At 37.9% G+C, this 23,774-nt stretch overlaps 1 protein-coding gene across 1 annotated transcript in view; it reads left to right on the top strand.

The window, feature by feature from the left end:
• NEK10 (NIMA related kinase 10) overlaps positions 1 to 22,728 on the top strand; it is a gene marked incomplete at both ends in the record, with an annotated part of 98,881 nt that extends 76,153 nt beyond the window's left edge. Inside the window, 6 exon segments of the mRNA XM_082302501.1 lie at positions 2,363 to 2,423; positions 2,426 to 2,472; positions 4,272 to 4,380; positions 5,461 to 5,513; positions 5,598 to 5,652; positions 22,586 to 22,728. Coding sequence (XP_082158627.1) covers positions 2,363 to 2,423; positions 2,426 to 2,472; positions 4,272 to 4,380; positions 5,461 to 5,513; positions 5,598 to 5,652; positions 22,586 to 22,728 — 468 coding nt within the window.
• Positions 22,729 to 23,774: the final 1,046 nt, after the last annotated feature.

The raw sequence follows: 23,774 nt of genomic DNA, 5'->3' as shown, positions 1-23,774 counted from the left end.
TAAACATATTTTCATTTTCCAAAATGAAGTATTTACATTTGGGATGTGATGTTTATCACCTCAGGGCTTTTGAGATTGATCAGCCAAATTTGTTTGGTTTCATTTAGAACAGAATAACATAACTGAACTTGAGTGTACTTTACATGTCTCTCTTTTGCTTTGTTTCTTTGTTGTTTTTGTTTTTTTTTTTTAATTATCAAGCTTATCAAAACAGGTAATACAAGAATTAAATTATCAGAGACAAAGGAAACAAACATTATTTAAAATAATGGAAATCATATCCTTCTCCTATCACCAGAAATAAGGCAGTTCAGCTCTCACATGGTATGTTAGGAGTATGTCCAAGCTGCTCATTAGTGAGCCTATCCTTGCTGTTCAAGAAAGTTTTCTCAAGTGGCCTACTAATTAATACGAGTTATTGTAATGTGTATGCTCAAGAACTAAGAACTAACAGCAACTCAAAAACTGGCTCAGAATTGACCTCTGAAGCAGTAGCAACAGCTTTTCTCTGGTTTCAGAGAAACCAGAATCCATACCTGTACTTGTTTACTGTTTCCATATGCCTCTTTTGCACTTGCTTATGTTCTTACAAATCTGAGGTCGAGTTTTTTTTATAATACATAGCTGTTTTTTTAAACTCTGTTACATATTCCAGCTGACAGTTCTAAACTGAAGTTTGCAAGGGAGAGTTTTTGCCTGTTAGTTCTTCGCTGCCAGCAGCCTTCCGTTTCCATGGGAACAAGAATCAGAGTGATCTCTGGAAAACAATGTAAGAGAAAGCTTTTTAAAAAGCATTATGTAAATCCTTGGTTTTTTTTTTTTTTTTTTTTTTTTAACTGATCTGACAACTGATTTCATTAAAACAAAATCTAAAATTGAACACTAGTGCCTGAGGCAACTCCAAGTTTCTCAAGCACTGGACTTGTTCTTTACCACTTCTCCTTCAGAATATCCCAGTATCTCCATGGTACATTGACTGCACACAGTTGATTGCAGTGGTATGTTATCCACAGAATATGTTGTCGGCCTTTCATAAGGCATCATTTTTTTTACTTGCTTATAGGCTAAGGAACATTCAACTTCTGGCTTAAAGCAGATGTGTAAGGCCTTTTCTGCATGAAAAAAGAGTTGTATCTGTCTGTAACAAAAAAATCTGTATGCCACCAGCTGTCTGGTGAAGTCTTTTGTGCTTAGCACGTGACTTTGATCCCTGGTTTGTCAGAGCAAATCGGGACTCCTGTGAGGCCAATAAAAACCATTCTGGATTTATAGCTGTCTAACAGCAGTAATTTGTTCCGGAGGGATAAATGTCTTTACAATATGTGCTATGTCGGTGTATGAATATGAATAATTAGTGGTCAGCCCTTCCCTAAGTAGTCAAAAACTTCCTGTATTTAGTAGAGTGTAACTTTATAAATTTACATCAATGAAGTGATTATAAAGAGTATACTATATGGTAGAAAATCACAGCTTTTCAAACAGTGTCTGCAGGTATAAGCAACTATACAAAATCATCATAGAAGATAACTTCAAAAGGGTAGTAACATACCATAGAATGGTTGTCAGACTGGGTTGTTGTCATTGCAGTGACCAACAGCTGAAACTGTACATTTACTGTTGGAGCATAAAAATTATTTTAAAGGAAAACACATTCTTTGGACTCTCTATTGAAGACTTTAAGGACAATAGAGTAGGATTTGTGGGTGTTTTATTTGGGTTTTTGATGTTGTTTTTTGCTTGGTTGGTTTTTTGTTTGTTTTTTGTAATATAGATGAAAAATGTGTTCTTTTTCAACCAAAAAGATAAAGGAGGAAAAAGTATACTGAATCAGTTAAGCTTTATAGACAAGTGAAAGGTAAATTACCTCCCTTGGGAAGCTTCGAGCAAAAGGGATGCTCTGAATTGTATTAAGACCCATAAGTACCTTAAAAGAGCCTGTTGAAGCCATTCTATGCACGTTGAATGATGGGCTAAGCTTCTTGATATTCCATTCATTTCAGATGGAGTGACTCATTATAGCCAACATGAAATCTAGTCTAATGTTCTATGTGCTTCATCTGTAGAAAAATGTCCCAAATACTAGCACTTTGATCAGGGAGGCAAACCTGGTGTTACTAGTGGTGGGCTTAGAATGATGTTTACCTTCAAGGCTAGAGGAACTGAGTTGTATGATAAGCCAAGCCTAAGATATTATAATATGCCACTAAATCAAGTCTTGCACTGTTGTTTTTCACCATGCTACTAGATATCAATGTTTCCTCTTGCAGTGTAGCTACATTTTTCAATAATGGCACTTCTGAATGGGTCATTTTTATGGCCTGCATAACTGAATGGTGGAAACATGTTTCTTTGTTTCATGTAGCTTCCTCCAGCTTTGCAATGCAACTTGAAAAGGAGAATCATTGAGAGATTCAAGAAATCCCTCTCAGTCAGCAGAGCAATCCTTGTAATCTGAAATCAGAAATCAAAAAGGTGTGGTATACCATTTACTACTTGTGGCCAAGTTTGTCTCTCTTTCTATTCAAACATGTATTGATATTTGTAGCACAAAAATATAAGTGTACTTCCTTGGCATCTGTGTAGTGTGGGAAACTGAAGCTAAGATATTTCATTTATTAATTGATGATAAAGCAGTTATTAGATATATTATTGTACCTAGAATTTGATGACTGTGGTGACTTATTGTCATACACATAATTCTCCTCTGTGACTTAATTTGATTATCACCTACTTCCACTGAATTATGGCAGCTTCTATGTCATTGTTTGCTACAAAACAGATGACCCCAAATGCTGGATCCTCCCTTTGCTTCTGTAATAATAAACCTGAGATTCTAAAACTTCCTGGAAGGTGGCACATTGGTAGTACATTAGAAAGGTAGTTAAAGATGCTTCTTTCTGAGCTATCGGTTTTGTGCTATCCTATAAACCAAGTTGGGATTTACATTAAACAATTCCTGTATTTCATCCATAACACTAAATCTAAGAAATACCTGCTCATTGTGTATTGAGTTGATGTTCTCAGAAAAGGATACCCAAAAATACGATAAGAAAAATCAAGTATTTTTTATAAAATTAACCTAATTTTCTGGTGTTCAGAAATAAAGGAAGTTACTTGTAAATGCTATCAACAGTAAAACTGTGTTAGCTTCAAAACTATTAGATTTAAACCTGCAGAAAAGGGAAGAAATACTCTATTTAAAAAGTAAATGGTAGTAAATTGAAAATGTTTGAAATATTGAATCCAATTCTGGGCATTGTACCTTAAAGGAAATAGTCACATTCTATTAATAGAAAGCAACAACAAAAAGTGCAGTTAGAAGGATGGAGAATTGATAACCATAAATGTTACATAATTTACCAAAAACAGCACTGTAAATGTATTGGGTGATATGTGGATATCATTTGGAGGTAATGGATAAATGGATATCATTTGGAGGTAGTGAGAGAAACCTAAATAGAGGAAAGAATTAGGTTGAATTCTTACAGCAAATGTTGTTATGAGATTGTACAATTTCTGGAAATAACATTTTAAAATAATGGGATTTTAACTATGCTATAGTAGAAAACCTAATTAGATTTACAGATGAAAAGATTCCTTCACTGATCAGTGGTGGGGTAAAGGTCTTCCAACAACAGAGATTCTTCTGTTTCCGTAAGAGTGAAGTGTTACCATGCTGCAGAAATGCATGACCGGAATTTCTCTCCTGTACATGTGGATAGTCCTGTCAGAGTGGTTACCAGTGGATATTTTCAAAACTAGATGTTTTTAAGTTTAATGTCAGTATCATTGCTCATATAATCAAGTAGCTGAACTGACCTTGAGTTTTCAAGAGTGCTGGGATCCCTTTAATAGGAATTATACCACTTGAATATGGGCTAACAATTTCACTTGAAGCCACAATTTTAAAAACCAGAGTCATCAGCTGCTTCTCTCATAGATTCAAGAAATACACTTTCCTGTTCATCTTCACACTAATGTATAGTTTTACATTTTATTCAGATCATCTGGAGAATTCAGTGCTTTATACTAAATGCAGCATGCAATGTTCTGTGTTTCTAGAGAGAAGAAGGTAGGACGTTCATAATTGTGTTCACCAGTTTTTCATTAATCTAAAAAGGCCTGAAATTTCTTTTGACTTTTTGATTTTGATTGCACTGGGAAACATAGAAAAGGGTAAGCTGCCTCCTAGAAGTCTGAAGTTTTGGAAATTGGGAAGGATGGAGATTTCAGGTATCTCTTTTCCTTTTTCTCTTTTTTTTTTTTCCAAGCTGCTGCAAGGTTCTCCTGAATTGATTGAACCCAACATCTTCACAGCAGATTGGCATGGGGTACATCTTTCTTCAGGTGGAAATATGTTGCTTCCAGATGATAGTAAAGGTAAACAAAACATGATAAACTTCTATAGTGGCATATATATTTCTAATAAAGTGTATGGTATCAAAGCAGAAGGAATTGCTACTCCAAGATCAGTCTTTAAAGACAATAAAGTTATGTTGACTATACTGATTTTCTGGTCTGGTGTTTTTTGGTTTAGGGTTTTTGTTTGGTTGGTTGGTTTTTGTTTTGTTTTGTTTAATTCATGGTAAGAAATGCAGCTTACCACTGCATTATACTTTGGACTAGTGATACTCAGCAAGACAAATCATAAACACCATGTATAATCAAACCTACCAGCTGTGGCGTCATCTGGGGTGGGGAACTACAATTCCTGGTTCAGAGACTTTTTTATTATGTGCTTTTTTTGTGCAATGGACATAAAGGAAATGTGCACAAAGAAGAGTGTAAATGTCATTGTGCCATTTACATTCTTCTAAATACAGAAAAAGCTATGTTGCAATCCCTGGACTAGAGGATACAGTAACATTAAAATCTGTGGTGCCAGAGAGTAGAGTGAGAAGCTTTCGTTTTGATGGCCTTTGTGTTGAAAATAGCATATCTGTTCCACAGCTTATTGCAAAAACCAAAATTAATACTAAGTGTCAAGGGTGATATTTGAGTAGGAAATGAGTCCCTAACAATCACTTTAAATATGAGCGTTATTTTGTTCCCGGAGACGATAATGCAATTTGTTGAGATGCTCATTATCTTTAATTCTTGAATCTCTTAACCTGCAGACAATACTTTTGTCCTCACAAATTGCTGCTGGCTGTGTGCCCTTTCCCCTGTAAATTTCTACTGTAAGTGGAAAAAAATAAGAGAGTTGCACTTCTGAGTTCTGTTACATAAAGTCTTTAAATTATTTTTCATTGGCTAGAATACTTCCATAATGTGTGTGCATCAAACATTCATATCATGCCATAAATGACCCCACCTCTACAGGGGGTCATTGTACTCAGTGGGAGTTACTGATCATGAAGCATCTCTGTCATTATGTTTGTAGTGGAATTGCTAAGAAACTGATAAGGGAGCATAAATCCCAAATTCAATAGTATAACATTACTTGCCTTTCACTTTAAGGCATTCTTGGCACTTCTGGCATGGCAGAAGGGATGACATATCAGCAGTTGCAGGTAAGATGTATATGTACCTATATGTTTTCATTTATTACTTTTAATGAAAATAATTCACTGAAATTAAGTTCTTTTAACTTGTAGACTCTAATTGAAGAGGTTCTAGTGGAAAGTGGTTATTACAGTTTCTCTTTAACAGGTCAGTCTAGCCAATTTAAAAAGAAAAAGTTAATTATGATGTGCTAAACCCAAATGTATTGTCTTCCTGTTTACGTGACTGCAATTCACTTTAAACTTAGTGCAGTATGTGGTTTATTATAATACGTGGATGCTTGGACTGGAAGAAATGTATGTGGGATTTATTAGCTAATCTAGGCAGCTTTTTTTAGCCACAATTTCCTCACTTTTTTTTCCCACATAAACCCACACCTGAACAAAAGGTTTGTTACATAGAAGTATATTTTATTTCAATACTCTGTCATTACAGGGTTTAAAGGATAAAGCTGATATATTTAGCAAAATACTTGAGTACAGCACAAAAACCAACGTGTTTACTAGCACAAAAGAGCAGGGGATGAAAAAATGCAGTGGTCTTTGAAACTAGGTAGATGCTTTGTCCTCAAGATAGTGTATCGTTCCTGCAGGAAAATTTTGACACAAGAAAGAAAATATAAGAAATATGTCATTATAAGCCTAGCATTTGTTATATTTTTCACCTGCTGTCCTATTGTTTGTCATCTCAAATAATCCTTAGTGCAAAAAAAAATTAACTACTTTAATTGAGTAAGTCTGTTCTTGTCTTTACATTAGTCACCATTTTAAAGTCTGGGAGACTGCAGTTAGGTTTTTGAAAACAAACGAACAAACTGTCCCCACCCCTTGCCCTTGGTAATATAAGTATTAAGAGGTTTTAAAAATTTATAGTTCCTGGTGCCTCAGCAGTATTTTTCAGTTATTTTTTATCTCTGCAAAGTTTTTAGTATGATTCAAGTTTGAAAATTTTCTAATGGTAGTCTGAATATTTCTATAGGCTACTCATTAAATTGGTATTTCAGCTTGCAAGTGTCTTGCAGCTGCCAGCTCAAAGAATTGGAAATCTTGATTTAACACTCCCAAAATAAAATAATGGTTTAATCTTTAAACCTTTGGGGTGTACTTGAATTATGTTTACAGATTACTTTTCAGCCATGAGGTCTAACAAACGTCTTTATAAATGTTTTCAAGTATCTCAAAATTTTTGCCCTAATGACAAGCTCCCAGGATTTGATGCCGTAGAAAAAATATCGCACAACTTATTAAAAAAAAAAAAGACATCAAGGTCTACCATGTCCTGTTATAAATGTACAAATGTGTTGTAGTAGTATAGGCATTCATCTCACAAACAGACTAATAAAAAGAGTCTTACTTTAATTAACTGCAATGAAGGAGGTGTATGCTGAATATGTATTTCAGTGTTTTACAAGAACTACTACAGAGATAAGGTATCTATTAAAGGAAATCAGTGATAGTGTATCCCATTTTGAAAGGACACATAAGGATTGAATCCAAGTCCCTGCTCCTCACAGGACTTCCTGAAACTAAACCATATGACCAAGAGCATCATCCAGACACTCCTTGAACTCAGACAGGCTTGGTGCTGTGATCACTTGCCTGGGGAGCCAGTACCAGTGAGGACCCTTTTCCTGATGTCCAATCTGAACTTCCCCCAGTGCAACTTCATTTCATTCCCTTGGGTCCTATTGCAGTAAATGTAATTGCTGAAATGTAGAGCATGCTTCAAGATTGCAGGCACATATGCTGGTACTTTCAACATATAAGTGCCATAGAAATGCACATGGGACTAACAGCAGTGAAATAATAAACAGTCTTTTTTGCTGATTTATTCAGGACTACTTTTTTTTCCTGCTGTGCTAGAATTCCTTAGAGAGTAGCTGTTCTGCAGAAAACTAACTTAAGATTCTAAATCTTTAAAAATGTTATTTTAAAGGAGACATAAAAGAATATTCTTCATAGCTACATGGGATGACAGTGTAGTATAAGGAATTCTTCTCGATGCTGTGTTTATCCTGCGGAAGGAAACGCGTGAAAGACCAGGCAGTACATTTGCACACATATGTAGGGTCTGGAGAAGGCCAGTGGACATTCATCCTTACTCACACTGGTGGATGTGCTATGTCTTTGATTTTCACAGCAGCACTGGGAAATTGGAAAGCACATTGTGTTTCCCCTGGGTCACTCAACTTCTTTAGCAGCACTGGTAGTATGTTATCCACAATCAGTGCTGATCTGTGTTTTCTTCATGAGACTTGTAGCAAAGACAAAATTGATTTTGGAGTGAATTTTGGAGGAATGGAGTGAAATCTCATAGATATGAATCTCCTCAGAAGCTAAGTTGTATGTTGTCTAGATACGGTTGGGTTTTTTTTTTTTTTTTAATTTTAATTGCTTAGATTTGTTAATGGTGTGCATATAACAGCTATTGCAGATTTTGCCCAACTCCACTGCATATGTATCACTATAGCATGTCCTGGCTTTTGCTGGCAGATACAAGACAGTCTTACTGCAACCCTGTTGCTGGCCTGTCACCAGCAATTTGTTTTTTACTATGCTTTTTATGGTGGATTGACCCTGGCTGGATGCCAGGTACCCACCACAGCTGCTCTGTCACTCCCCTCCACAATTGGGTGGGGGAAAGAAAATATAACAAAGGCTCATGAATTGAGATAAGGACAGGGAGGCATCACTCACCAATTCATGTCACAGGCAGAAGAGACTCAACTTGAGAATATTAGCTGAATTTATTACTGATCAGAATCAGAGCAGGATAATGAGAAGCAAAACAAATCTTAAAAATACCTCCACCACTCCCCGGAGAGAGCTCTCTTTCCCGAGCTCTATCTCCTCCCCTAAAGTGGTGCAGAGAGACAGGGAATGGGGGTTACAGTCAGTTCATCACAGGTTGTTCCTGCCACTGTTCAGAGAGAGGAGTTCTGCCCCTGCTCCAGTGTGGGGTTGCTCTCACAGGAGACAGTTCTCCACAAACTTCTCCAGCCTGAGTCCTTCCCATGGGATATAGTTCTTCATGAACTGCCCCAATGTGGGTCACTTTTCCATGGGGTGCAGTCCTTCAAGAACAGCCTGCTCCAGCGTGGGTCCCCCACAGGGTCACAAGTCCTGCCAGGAAACCTGCTCCAGTCTGGGCTCCTCTCTCCATGGGTCTTCAGGTCCCTGCCAGGAGCCTATTACAGCATAGGCCTCCCATGGGTTTACAGCCTCCTCTCAGGCATCCTCCACCAGCTCCAGTGTGGATCTCCCTCACAGGCTCCAGGGGGATCTCTGCACTCCCACTGATCTCTGTGAGCTGCAGGGGCACAGCTGCTTCCCTATGGACTTCACCACAGGCTGCAGGGGAAGCTCGGCTCCAGCACCTGGAACACCTCCTGCCCCTCCTTCTTCACTGACCTTGGTGTCTGCAGAGTTGTTCTCACATATTCCCCTCACCCTGCTCTTCTCTGAGCACAACTAAATCTGAACAATAACTTTTTTCCTTCTTTAATCTCTTGTCACAGAGGCATTTTCACCATCTCTGATTGGCTCAGCCTTGGCCAGCAGCAGTCCTGGAGCCGGCTGGCATTGGCTCTGTCAGACATGGGGGAAGCTTCTGGCAGCTTCTCATGGAATCCACTCCAGTAGCCCGCCCCCCCACTCCCCCCCACCCCCCAAAACCTGTCCATGCAAACCTAGGACACTTTTGAATCCTATTATATGCTGTGATGCACAATTATGTTTGGTTCCCCTGTAACTATAACATTGTTTCCCAGGCAATGTTCTACTCCCAAATAACTTATATTTTTTCCTCCAGAAAACTAACAGGCCATGCTTTAGCCTTGGCTGTCAAACACATGTCTATATTTCCAGAGAACTTGCTGTTTTCTGAGGTGTGTTCTGCTCAGTGCCATTCAGAGCTTTCAGAACTTAAGCAATTTTTTTTTTTATTCGCAGCTCACACTCTCTCCAAATAGCCAGAGTCCAGTTTTGATAGCTGTCCAGTATTGAATGATTCATTTGGCTAGCAGACACAAATCAGTAGGCTTCACCTCGAACTCTCCAAACAACATAAGTAAGCTAGAAGAACAAATCAGTTTCCTGAGCTGCACTGCAAGTCACTTATCAGTATCCACCATTATCTGGTTTTATTTCATCACAAAGTAATTGGTTTGCAGCCCTCACAGCAACATCCCATGAGCCATTCTTGCCTAAAGCTGTTTTGAGCCTGGCTCTACTTCCTCTTTACATACAGTGAGACATTTTAGAAGCAACTGCAAGTTTTCCAGCAGAACTTCAATCCATCCTGTGGCTTTCCTGAGATCCACTTCTTAGAAAAGTGTTCACAGAAGAGCTTCAGAAAAAAGTAGTAAGAGTAATGAATATCTGTATCTTGTTTGCTCTAGCAATATATAGGGCAATACTATTTTTAAACTTACTTATGTTATGTTAAAAGCTTTTAGTTTAGATTGAGTTTTTCATTTTCTAAGTTGTAATGATGCAGCATGTGTGGGTCTTTTACAGTGGAAACAGAATGACAGTGCTTCTAGCAGGGAACAAATTGCCTTCCCTTCAGCTCATACTATGTTTCTAGCTTTTCTAGTAGAAATGAGAAGGAAAAGAACTTCAAGGGCTCAAAACTCCTTAGAAGACACATCAAAACGCCACAAACTTGATTTGCAAAATTGCAAATGTTTAAAGATGTTTTTTGTTTTAGGGCCAAGTTTCTTCATGTTTTCTGACCAAGTTGACATTGACATCAGTTCCATATATTGTAAGGCTACAAGGTGAATCCTGGTTTAGAACAAAGATTTGGAATGTGTACTATGGCTAAAAGCACTATTAAATGCAGAATAAACAGCTAGATAACATCATAATGCAATCTTCTACCTCATTATGAAACACACTTTATAGAAAAAATTCTGAAAATATGTTTTATTTATTTTCTGGTTTGGGGAAATTTATGTGCTATGTCTGTCTTTCCCATCACTTTTGCCCCTTGCTGTGCCCTTCTGAAATTCCAAGAATGTAAGATGGGAAACCAAACCTTAAGTGAGGTGATGACACGAAAATGGTAGTAGGACAAATAAACTGTACAAAGAGTTAAAAATGATTTAAGCAACTTGATCGGGTGATGAGAGAAACATGAATTTTTTAGAAACTGACAGCTTCATAAGAAAAATGTCATGCTGCTTTTTTCCCCCCATTTTCATTATAGTAGTAATTACTATCTCAATACCAGTCATTTCATGGGGATTAATGACCAGCTGAGGATAATGACCCTCAGCTTTATCTTGAATAAGCAACTTGTGCCCATTTATCACTAATCTCCTGAAATTACTCAGCACTCCAATTGTATTACTTATTTATATAGAAATTTGGTAAACATGCATAAAAAAACCCCTGTAATGTTTCAAAATTATTCTGTTCACAACCATTGTGCCACTCTCTCTTTTCTGCCTTCTGATTTAATATTATACTGCATAAGAGGCCAGCTCCTTGTTTGTGAGGCTATTTATGAATATGGCAGTGAATACCAGTTTCAAAATTTCATCCTGCTTTTTTATATTAAAGTACACATGTAATACCCAAATTCACACAGAAATCTGTTTTTAAAATTGCTTGAAGAGACTTAACCCAAACAGAAACTCAGTTATAAGAAAAAATGAAGCCATCAGTGATAGGAGTTGTGTTCAGCTGAATGCTGTAGCTCTGGTTGTGGTTCCACTTCCATGGTCAGCCTCAGTACCACACAACCACTCTCTCACTCCCCTGCACTGGGACAGGGAAGAGAATTGGAAGAATAAAAATGGAAAAGCTCTTTGCTTGAGGTAAAGACAGTTTATAGGTACAGCAGAATCTGCACCTGCAGGCAATGCAAAGGAGGTAATTCCTTCTCTGCTTTCCAATAGCAGGCATGTGCTTAGCCATTTCCAGGAAAGCAGGACTCCATCACATCTCACGATTACTTGGGAAGACAAGTGCCATAAATCCAAATGTTCCACCCTGCCCTTCCCTCTTCTTTCCTCCAGCTTTTATTACACAGCATGATGCCATATGGTGTAGAATATCCCTTTGGTCAGTTGGGGTCAGCTGTCCTAGCTGTATCCCCTCCCAGCTTCTTGTGCACTCCCGGCCTACTCAGTGGTGGGGTGGTGAAAAGATGCAAAAAAGGCCCTTGTGCTGTGTAAGTGTTGTTCAGCAATAACTAAAACACTGATATGTTGTCAACACCATTTTCAGCACAAATCCAAAGCATAGCAGCATACAAATTACTATGAAGAAATTTAACTCCATCCCAGCCAAAACCATACAAGCTCAAATGACTACGTCTGTTTGTGAGAAATGCTTCAACATTTGTTTTGTAGGAAGAAAAATGGTTACAGTGCAAGTAAGACTAGAAGGAAACAGAGTTCATAACCAAATGCATATATTGATATGCTGTCACATATAATTTTCTCAGCTTTCTTCAGTGAAATTTATTCCATTGTCATTGAAATTTTAGAAATAGAGAAGCAACAAATTTTGTAGTTAGAAAGAGCTATTTCATGAAGAGGAAAACTGTCAAGTCTGGCTGTAATGATAGCTATACATTTTTAACTACTCAAAGAATATCTCATGGTATTATTCACAGAAGGATTATATAGCTCAGGAATGACAGCAAATTCTGGACTGTGCCTGTTTGAGGCAGCCCTCATTTGTATTTGGTCTATGGTCCATAATTTGAAAATAGAAATGCATTAGTGGAGCTTTTTCTGCCTGCAAATTTTTACCATGTTAATTAAGTATTCTTCAACGTTAGTGTACCTCTTTAATTCTGTTAGATGACTAACAGATTCAAATTTGTGCTTAGTTTAGTTAATGGTTTTTTAATGTTCTATAACATACCTAACTAGACAATAAATGACAGTGCACAGCTCCAACACTCCTGGAATCTAAAGTAGGTCTTTTGACTTGGTGAAATCTAGGTGATTTAAGACATTCTGCTCCTTTTAATTCTCACCTGGAACCATTTCCACTAATGTTGCCGGGTATCTGTTAATTGTTTTCTTCTTCCAAATGGTTGTCCATGTAGATTCCTAGTTCTCACCCATACAAAAGAAGATTGCTTTGGCCAGCAAGTCCTACCAGCGTTCTGTTGAATTGTACTTCTCCCCAAGGAGGTAAAGAAGTTTGCCAAAGCTCAGAAGTACTTTTTACTATTATTATTATTTTACTATTATTACTATTATTATCATCATCATCATCACTACTAAACATTTTTGACTGCAACAGTCTTTCATTTACTCCCTTGCAGTTCTGATGGCTGCCAGCTGAGGGTCTGTGTGGCACTTGAAGTATTCCAGTATATTTCCACAGACCAGCACTCACTTCACCTTTTGAGTCAGCTGTCCTTCCACTAAGAGGCAGTATTGGCCTATCTTTCCTAAGCCACAGCTCCTACAGAAATTAGAAGCAACATGAAAACCTGGTGTAGCAATTGATCCTAGCTTTAGTTTCATTCAGCTCCTGGCATTAGACAGTGACTAATATTTGTCACATGGATGAATATAGAGAGTTCCAATGACAAACATTTGGCCAAGAGATGGATTAAAAGGCACTTGCTAGATAGGGTTCCCTGCTGCACATGGCAATTGTCACACTGTGCCTTTTCACACTTGCTAGAAACATAATTTTAACCAAGTTGTTACAGCTGCACAGATATAGGCTGCATTCAGAAGATACGTGTCCAGCCTTCATGATAATGGTCAAAATCTACAGAAATGATGATTTATAAACTAGGAAAAAATATATGCTTTGGATTCTAGGGTATTAGCAGCTCTTCACGTCAAAATCAAATGGTCAGGTGAGAAAAACTTATTGCTAACTGTATTTTTAGAGAATTGCAGAAATGTTCTGGTTATTTCATGGGTGAATAGTAAGCTAATGACAAAGAGAATTTTATTTATTTGCCCTGGTATTACAGTACCATAACAAGACATTTTTCCCACTTTGGTTAGTAAGTTAGTCTTTAATTTTTTTATTTTAGGCTTGTTTTTCCTGTGAGTCAGAATGATAACGACTGTAGAAGAAACTGTTTATTGCTCTTTAGCAACTAGTTAGCATCAAGACTGCTAGACTTGGCTCGTATTAGTACTGCTAGGTATAAAAGATAACCTGGCTGTGATTCCTGACATTGTGTGGTGTAGAACAGAGAAGTGATCCTGGGGATCCATCTGGTGCAAGTACCAGAATAACCTGATCATGTGGTAGGATTGTCATTGATGCAAAACCTCTTCCTTCACTCAAGCTGAAGATTGTCTTTAGCAATGAGATAAGTAGAAAGGTGCATTTCACCTCTTGTTGGAAAAAATGAAAGAGTATGTGGCCTGAATTTAGGCTGACTGGTAGGTACCAAGTCATTGATACAGTTGAGTGATGTACACAAAATTAAGTGGTCTCCTGACACTAGAAATGCCTGAAGTCCACACTGCCTGTAGAAAAAGTGCATGTTTATGAAGCTGTCAGTCAGCATTTGGACTGTGGGAGTGACTGTTTTCAACAGCAGGCAGATGGCTCTGATCCCTTACAGAGATCACATGCCCTGAGTTCTCAGACATTGTTCTATGAGCACTCCATCTTTGAGTAGAAGCATCTGTCATCACAGACGTGTTTTGCCAAGATAAGATGGGATTGTCCTTGCAATTCTGAAGCAGGTCTTTCTACCAGTTTGTTGAAAATATTTGAGAACAACTGTGCGTCTGAGATGTCTGCATGGCAGAATTCCTGCATAGAGCAAAGATAAAGTCTGTCAACATCAAATGAGAAGGTACCTTCCTACATAAGCTGGTTCAGAAAGCTCAGTGTAGTCTGGAATCATTCTTGTGCAAGCATTCTTATACAGCTGCTGTGAACACTTTCAGTTGAAGTCAAGGGGAAGTTGGTTTGGTTTGGGTTTTTTTGCTTGGTTTGGCTTGAGGTTTTTTCTGGGGGAGAGTTGTGGAGTTTTATTAGTTGTTTTGGTTTGGGTTTTTTTGGTCGGTTGGGGTTTTTTTGAGGCTTTAATGGTTTGGTCCAGCTGGGGCCGTTTAGCTGATAAAAACGTAATATCCTTCCATGTCATAGCAAGTTGATGTTGAAAGGCATTTTGGGACCTCTTAGACTAAATAAAAGACAATCTGAAAGTTTGGGAAGAAATGGAAGTTGAAATTGACCTCAGTGTTCAGAAATCAGGGCCATACAAAGAAAAATTCTTTTGTACCCGTTTCAAGATCTCCTTAATGACTATGACTAGAGGAGGAATTGCACGGAGTTATGTAGGTGGGTGTTTTGATATAGCGATGCAAGACAGAACAAAAGCTATTCCAAGATGTCAGAATAGTACTAACAGGCACAGTTTTCCTCTGAGTATTGTGGTTGTGTGCTTTGTCCTTGAATACTCCCTTTTTGTAGCAGAACATCCATTTACTGATAAGGGAAATCTTCATATTTCTGACATGATACTCCATAAAGATAATTTTTAGGCCTCATCATAGCATCAACTCCAGTTTTGAAAGTTAATTTGAAAGCTTTTACTAAGACAAATCATGGGAAAATTATATAAAAAGAAGGAATAACTGTTTATCTTACTGTGACATTGTATCTGTAAATCCTCTCAATCTCCTGAGTTTTCCATGTTTTTGAGGAGTCCTACAGTTCTAGAAATCTGTGCCATAGAAGGAACGGAAAGATTTTAGCTTTTACAGCACTGAATGAAGGCACTGAAGATAAGAAACTTTGGCCCACCTTGCTTGCCCATATTAAAAACATCCTAGTAATTTTAATCTTTATTAACTTGTGTGTTATAGCAAGGATTTAAGATTTGGCCAGGAAAATACCTTTCTTCTTTTTTTTTTTTTTTTTTTTTTTTTTTCCCTCAGAGGCATGAATTTCATCCTTCACTTAACAAATCTGTGCCCGTGTCATAATTTCAGAAAAACCCCACAGTAGTAGGTATATGCTTAACAGTAGCCTTAATAGAGTACTGAAATATTGTCAGGTCAAGTCTAGACATCAGAACAGAGTCTGTCTCATCATCTTAAGGTAATGCTTGGGCAAAGAACTGATAAGCAACAACTGATGAGACAGAAGCTAGGAAATGAGCATACATCTAATACAGAGCCAAGAACAACAGGAGATGGAATACAGGAATTCTGAAAAGGAGATCGGTATGGGCAGAAGGAAGAACCGCCTGTGGCGGATCTGACCAAGAGAAGAGAGAACGGTTTGCAGTAAGGGCAGGTGGTAGACAGGGTAGGCACGTAGAACAGGAGTCAGGTTCAAAAGCTCAGACAAAAGGGGATCCAGGGAGAAATTATTGCAGCCTTTCAATACTTAAAAAGGGTTTATAAGAGAAATTTTTTTACCAGGGCCTGTAGCAACAGCATAAGGGGCAGCAGTTTTAAACTTAAAGCTGTAGATTTAGATTGGACATAAGGAAAAAGTTTTTTGTGGTGACAGTGGTGAGACACTGGAACAGGTTGCCCAGAGAAGTTGTGGATGCCCTATCCCTGGTGGTGTTCAAGGTCAGGTTGGAAGAGGTTTTGAGAACCTGGTCTAATGAAAGTCTTCCCTGCCCATGGCAGGAGCATTGGCCTACACAATCTTTAAAGGCCTTTTCCAGTCACAACCATTCTATGATTCTAATTTTTGCACAGCAATGCTTATGTTATCCATGTAGCATGCTGAATGGAAGTTTGCTGTCAGCCTTTACTCTATGTTTTGTTTTTCCTTAAGTGCACTTGACTTTACAACTTTAATAACAATCTTTCAGCTTAGGAATTTCTATCTACCTTTGTTGAAGTGTGCATGCAAAGCTACAAACTAGTTTTCATATTTTTCCTTTCTTCATTCCTGGTATACTTCAATATTCTTCAGTACTTCAGTAATCAAAATTACATTGCTTCTCGAGGGACCACATAAATAAGAGGAATGTTTGGAAGGTCTTTATTTATCTGAGTTATACAAATTGTATGCAAGTAGTCTGAGAAAATTTCAGAAGAGGTCTTACACTTGGATTGGAGACTGGTAGAGTTTTGAGACAAAACCAAAACAACCTGTTTTACTTTTTCACAGCATTGATTAGGAGAAAGCTTTCATCATATTTTCATAGAATAATTGTAATAATGTATTATATCTTGATTATGAGACATGTTTCACCACTATAAAGCTGACAGATGCTGCTCCATCACTTCCTGTGCTAATTTTCTATGTAGCAGGCTGAAGAGAAATTAGAAAAGGTGAAAGAAGTGCTGCTAAAGACTTGCTTTCAACTAGTTCTCCATAGCGCTGAAGTCTCTGGACATGTTACATCAGCAGCATAAGTTAAAGCTGTCCCACAAATACATTATGTTGCATTCAGGCTTCATTGATTATCTGTGGGAGACCTTTGCACCATGCTGCTCTAATTCTATTTGTGTGCTGCACAGACTAGTCCATAAATTTTGAGTCAGAGGATCATTAGACAAACTAATTCCCTGTATGTAGCATAAATGATAGAATTTCACCCAGAGATTTCTGCATCAAACTGTTGTAAACTATGAACTAAAACCATTTCGTTTGATAGACTTTTGGGGTTCCGTGGCTTCTACATCGTGCTCATACATCAGCTTTCTGCTGGTAGCACAAAGATTGATCCCATGCCTGGTGAGTGTGAATAGTGGGAAATTCTTACTTCCAACTACCTACGGATTTTTTTTTCCCCCCAGGTATCTCTGCTATCTGAAGGGAGCAAAGAACTGTTCAGCAAAAGAGGAGAATGTATGATTCTAAACAAAGAGTTTGGAATTGTTCCTAAAGAAGTCAACCTGCCTGTACTTCAGCAGAGGCTGATTACCAAAGGGTCAAGCTTTGCTCATTGAATAGCATCCGTATGGAATACCAATGTGGAACTGTTTCGAATATCATTTCAGGATGAGACTGTTTAGGTTTGTTTACAGCATAAGCACTTTACAAGAAGCATTGTGAAAGATGCTTCTAGGTCTATACATTAGGAGAAAAGCACAATTCTGAATAGTACATATTTTCTATTTTTAGAAATTTTTTTTAAGCTGTTGCATAGTCAGGTTTTCTGGAACAATAGTTCAGTAGCCTTATTTATATTCATGTATGCCTTCTGTGTAAAGAAAAAGAGCTTTGTAATATGACCAGACAGAAAATATATGTAGATTCACTGTACCAGAATTAGAAACAGATTAAATACCATCAGTATGATTTTAATATTTAGAAGGAATTTCACTTCTTATGTTTGGATAATAGCAAAGTCTAATGCAGTGACATGTTAATAGTCATTATTTGCAACTGGCATAGCTTCTGAAATCATTGTTATTTTAAAACCAGCTGGTTTTACTGCTATTTCTGTCTTCATATTATATGTCTGTAGTCACACATTGTATAGATCTGTGTACATAAAATGTGTCATGTACATTTATATGCATTTTATGTACACATTCATTTTATTCTTTAACAGACTCCAGTAAATTAAATACATTCTTTGCTGCTAATCAAAAGTACTTCAGGACACTTCCAGAATTTCAATATTTATTCACTGTATTAAACGTAGATAAAAATGTCTCACTCCAGTAGCAGAGAAGCTGTGTTTTTCTCTACAGCTTAGTAAGGAATTCTTACTAAGTGCAAAGGCTTTTCTCTACAGTTGCTACTGTGGCAATCATAACTGTTGCAAATAACCAGGATGCACTTGGTGATTATCTCTGCTGAAAATTATTAGCTTTGCAGTCATCGCACGATTACTTGTAGGTAATTTGATACAGGTATATGTTGTATACATTTTTCTTCATTTTTTCCCCCCAGTGGTTAATTTGTAGCTTTAAAGAGCTAATTGGCATTCATTTACATATACAATTTAGGTGTATATTACCTTTGTGACTTCAATGTCCCGAACTGTGAAGCAGTGAAGAAGGGCCCAGTGGACAATGCAAAAAAAAATAACAATAATAATAAAATCGATCCTCTTTTCACATACATGTTATGTTGAAAGTCATCAGGTGCTGCCTTTGCATCGATACAATGGGGCAATATTGACAGCAAATGTCTGCTAAGGGTCAAGGCGTATCATAGCTAAGGTATCACCAGCAGGTAGCTACAGTGTGCTGTGGTAACCTCTTAACCCCCTGATTCTGGGATGCCGTGTTCCCCCTGTTCCCTGCCCTAGCCCTGGCCTTCTCTCCAGTAACTCCAAGACAAGCAGTGGATTGGCGGCATGTGCAACCACCAAGGCTTTGATTTGAAGCAGGAAATGAGTGGTCTTTTCTGTTTCTTTCTCAGTGTTCAATAGGATTTTTTCTTCCTTCCTGGCTGCAACAGAATGGACATGCTGACTGTTGTTGGAAAGAGCTGATGCATTTTGCATGTAGGGCAACCAGTGGCTACAGAAGATCCATTATCTAAGCTGTTGAATAGTTAATGGCATAAGTACATAGATGCTCTCCACTGAGACCAGCTTCCATTGTGTTTCCCATTGTATGAAAAGTAACAAGAGCCAGTTCTGACATGAATGATTCCTGTATGGCTAAATTCTGTATAAACAACAGGGGTAAAACCTATTTAGGGAAACACAGAAACCAAAATTAAGTTGTTCAATATCATTCAGCAAATCATCAGCAAAGTTGAGAATGGAACTGACATCTCCTGGGTTACAGTCCAGTTCATAACTGGTATCCTTCAAGGTGCGTAGCTCTTTTTTTCTCATATGTTTGTCATCTTTAATGTAACCTGTGCAAAAATCAGAGAAACAGTCATAGCTGTCCTTACTATTTAGCTAATTGAAAAGGTCCTTCAAAGTGTGGTATTAACCATGTTGAAACACTGTACTGAACTACAGCTAACTTTTGGTTATTTGTGAGTTAATCTGAACTGGGAGTTATGCAAGCCTTTCTTTCAGTTTGCTTGGCTGCAGTGGAGTACCTGACATTATGTAGCATTCTGCCTTCTAGTCTTTATGCACGTACTTTCTACAGTCATCTGATTACAAGTACTTTTTCAGGAGAATGTACTGTGTATGTATTCTGTAGCCTGATTTACATATGTTGTGCTCTGTCTGAATCATTTCCCAGTCTCCTTTCATATCCCTGAATAATCAGATGTTGACATAGGACCAAATCATTAGTTTTATTCCATAAGGGAATTCCTGTTGACAGGCACAGAGTAATGTGTTTTAAGACTGTTTCTTACATTGTAACTTTTTGGGATTAGGTTATTGGTATTTCTTGTCAAGAAATTTGACTAGTTATGGAACTTTTGGAATTATGTTAATTAAAGAAAGACCAACAAATGTCCACGCTGTAAAGAGGAAACCTTCTAGCAGTGACTTCCGCAAACTGAATAATAGACACAATTTTAGCATGTATGAATTCTGCCCTACTTTTGGGAAGAACCAGCAATTCTGAATGACTGCATTTCAGGAGATGTGAAAAGAGGAAGCCACTTGTGAATATTTGGGTTTGACTGTATGAATTCACCATGCACTTGAATTAAAAAGTTCTCAGCTGAAGGTTTCATCATTCAATTTGTCTAGACAGATAACAGCAATTGGAAGCAAAGGTCTTCTAATTAATTTTTTTTTGTGACTTGAAAGAAACCAAATTATATGAATACTCTGTGTTCAACTGTTCTCAACAGGAGACAGGGAGAATTGTAATGAGAAAACTAGTAATTTTAAACTATTCGACTTTTGAGTCCTCAAATATCCTACCAAATGAAAAACTTATTTCTATGAAAGTTTTCTGTTCATAATTGAACCCATTGTCCACTGCTGTATTTTGTCATATGTTTCTAATTTCCACGAGTCAGGACATGTTCCCCGACTTAAACTGTTATGGGATTTACTCAGTTTTGTTCCATATTTAGGCTTGCTGTAGCTCCATTACTGTCTTTTGTCTGCCTCCATCTCTATTGGTGCAATGTAAGCAAATACAGATAGTTTTTAGTTGAGAGTTTGCCTTAGAAATGGAATCTGTAGTCAGTTACAGTCTGAATCTTTACAGACAATGAAGACATGAACATTTTTTGTATATATATCTACGTGTATATATAAGTAATATATATACATGATTTTTTAAAGTTAGTATAGTTGAAAACTTAGCAGTCTAATTCAAGAATCATTATTAGTCTAGATCTCTTGCAGGAAAAAGAATAATAATGCAGTTAATTTTCTTTACAAACACTTTTTAGCTTCTCCCCATTTGGGGCAGTTATGCTAACCCTTCCACTGCTCCTTAGTGTCTTAAGGTCAGTGGTTTGGTTCTGGTGGGGTTGTCAACTGTTGTAGTCCTGTGCTAGGAAGAATAGGATGTTCATGTTGATGGCTCCATCTTCCTTGGTCTATGATCCACCATTCGAGATCATTTTTCTACATTTGCTAACACACTTTTACTCCTTTGCCTTTTGTTTTTTGGTTTGCACCTCCATGAGACATCTGGATTTATGGTATGTATGGTGCATTTTACATGTATTGGATACTGTTTCTTTGTTCTCTTAGATACCTTTAACCCCAGTTTTGTCCAGGTCTGCATTTTGTTGCTGATCATGGCTGAGTTGTTTATATTTACTAGTGCCAAGTCTGTGCCTCATCTCTTACCATCCCATAGCTGAATTCCTCTATACCGCATCCTGTGTTTTAAGGAACAGATCTCTTAAGGCCCCTGCTGTCAAACCAGGCCGGTATCTCTTCATACTACATCCTTATGTTAGTCTTGTAAGTATCTCATTATACATTGAGTAACCACTTTTTACAGCTATCTGAGTAAAACCATCCTTATTCAAAGATAAAGTAAAAATAAAATTTAGAGGCATTGAACTAGTCAGTTGGAGAAATCACAAACACAACTGTTCCAATTGAAACAAAGATATATTCAGAAAAAGCACAGCTGACAAGCCTCAGGACTTGTAAAGCCTTGTGAATTCAGCACAGTTTATGGCCTAATGGTGGTAGTGGTACTGCTGTATTGCAGAACTGTAAGATTGAAGGTTCCAAAACTTTTAAAAATGCACTGACTCTTGTTCTTGTACCCTGTGTACTGCTCTTAATGCCCTCAAAAGGTACAAGTCTTTAACACCGTGGCAATATTCCTGTGTGTCAGAAAAGAAGGAAGATCTTGTTGCTGAAGTATGGTGTCTGTGGTATGTTGTGTGATCAGCAGTACTTGTTTAAAAAGGTCTAATGTTTCCAAGCTTGCCAAAACGGTGAATTGCTGTTGCCGAGTGTGTGACCATGTGGCTGAACAAGTGGTCAGATAGCTGTCCTTCAGAGCAGCAAGCAGTGCCAGAGCAGGATAAAAAGGAACAGGTGAAAACAGGAGATGGACCACATAAGACAGAAAATTACTCTCTTTGCCAAAGACGTGGTCTGAATACAGAGGGCTCACTGCCTCTGCATCTGATGCAGCCTATGCTGCAGTGCTGATGGATGGGAAGAGACCACTGACTTTGTGAACTGAGCAGAACATGCTCTGTGGTGTTCCAGCAGTCTGTGGGCATCTTGGATCCTTGATAGCAGGGCTCCACAAGGAAGAGTTTGGTTATTACTGATAATTATACTGATAATAGCTGCTGGAAAGATCATGACTATGAGGATACACTATTGGAGAGTGGGATGTCAGACAATTTGCTCCCTGAGCTTGCTTGTGGTTTTCTTATCTTTTCTACCAGGTCCCCAGGCAGCAAAGGGATGGAGTTGTTCCACAGAGTACCTTCCTGGGTGTAATATGTATAGATTCTACAAATACATGCATAAAAGAAGTGAAATAGTAAATAGAACCATTGAAACAATGTTTATTGACATTATTTAGGAAGGTTTTAAAAATTTGTTTTAATTAGCAGTATCTGGAATCGAAGTTTTGCATTCCTTTGGCTTGATAATGACAATTAATTCTTTACCTTTTTTTAGGCAGGTCATGATACAATGGTATTATACAAGATGATTTATGTTAGCAGAACATGTCAGCTTGATGTAGTGGGTCTGACACTCTGGCCCACAGCCAGTGACACAGCATATGCCTGAAGGGTTACATATCTACTGTCAGTTGTGATCCTTTGTAATCCGGTTGCAGCCAATGAAAATAGACTGTGGACAGCAATGTGCCAAGCAGAAGCAGGACTGACCAATGTTTCACCTGTTGGCAGTGTTGGTATGAATGGTCCTCTTCTGAAGACCTGTAGGAGCCAGCAGGAGCTGGCCCAGAGGCTTTTGTAAAACTCAATGTAATCTCTTTGCCCTAAATTATGTTGTGCTGAATGGATCATTTCTGCAATTAGGTTTATATTGCAGAGAGTAGGCATTAAATAAATGGGTGAGGTGTAGCGCTCTGTAACTGCAGACAGCTATTTTTAAAGATGTCTTCAGTGAGCTCTAAATTAAGGTTGACCTATTCGTCATCTTCATTTCTTTGAGACAGACATTTACCATGCTCCTTTACATACAGTTTGAATACCCTCTCTGAATAAGGAAGCTTGGCAGTCCATTGGAGCTTTGCCTTGAGTGACCTGCCCACTGACTTTCAGAAAGATTAAATGATGATACAATATAGTGATTTTTTAATTGAAAAATAATTATAGAATGGATGGAAATAGATGTTCCTGACATGAAGGAGTAGTGGACAAGGAAAAATGTCATGTTCCAGTTAATCAACAGTGAACTAACTTCTCATAGTCCTGTTCTAAGTAGGAAGTCACTGCTGCAAGAGAGGCTGGGTGAAAATCAGTGGCACAAACCATTTTTTCACCACTAGAAAAGTCACTTTGTGTTCAGATTTCACTAGGTGAAACTGAGTGTACTTGACAGAGCAGAAGTTTGGGATAACTACTGAAAAGGTTCAGTAAACTCAAAACACAACAATAGCAACCGAGCACTGTTCTGCTGAAATCACTATACATTGTGGAGTATTTGAATATCTGATCAGGCCACTTCTCTACAATTTCATTTGTTGAGACGTGTGACTGCCCATACGCACAAAATAGGTATTATAAGCATTTCTAAGAATGAGTCGCCTCCCTCATGCATTTTCTGAATCACGTGGCCTTTGCATTGGTGCTTATAGCACTGAGGTCACACAGAGAAGATCAAGGTATATTGCTACAGAACCTGGGGATCAGGAAATTCCTACAAGGGAGGAATTCTTGCAGCTTTTTCTTACCAATGTAACTTAGAAAACCAGATAATGTGGTTGGAATATAGAGCTAGAACAGCAAAAAAACCAGCATACTGATACTGTCCTGGTGAGTACTCAGGCAGCTTTGTTG

The sequence above is a fragment of the Coloeus monedula genome (assembly GCF_965178545.1).
Source record: "Coloeus monedula genome assembly, chromosome: 1".
NCBI lineage: Eukaryota > Metazoa > Chordata > Aves > Passeriformes > Corvidae > Coloeus > Coloeus monedula.
Note: the sequence above shows the minus strand (reverse complement) of the source record. Positions and strands in the feature narration are given on the sequence as shown.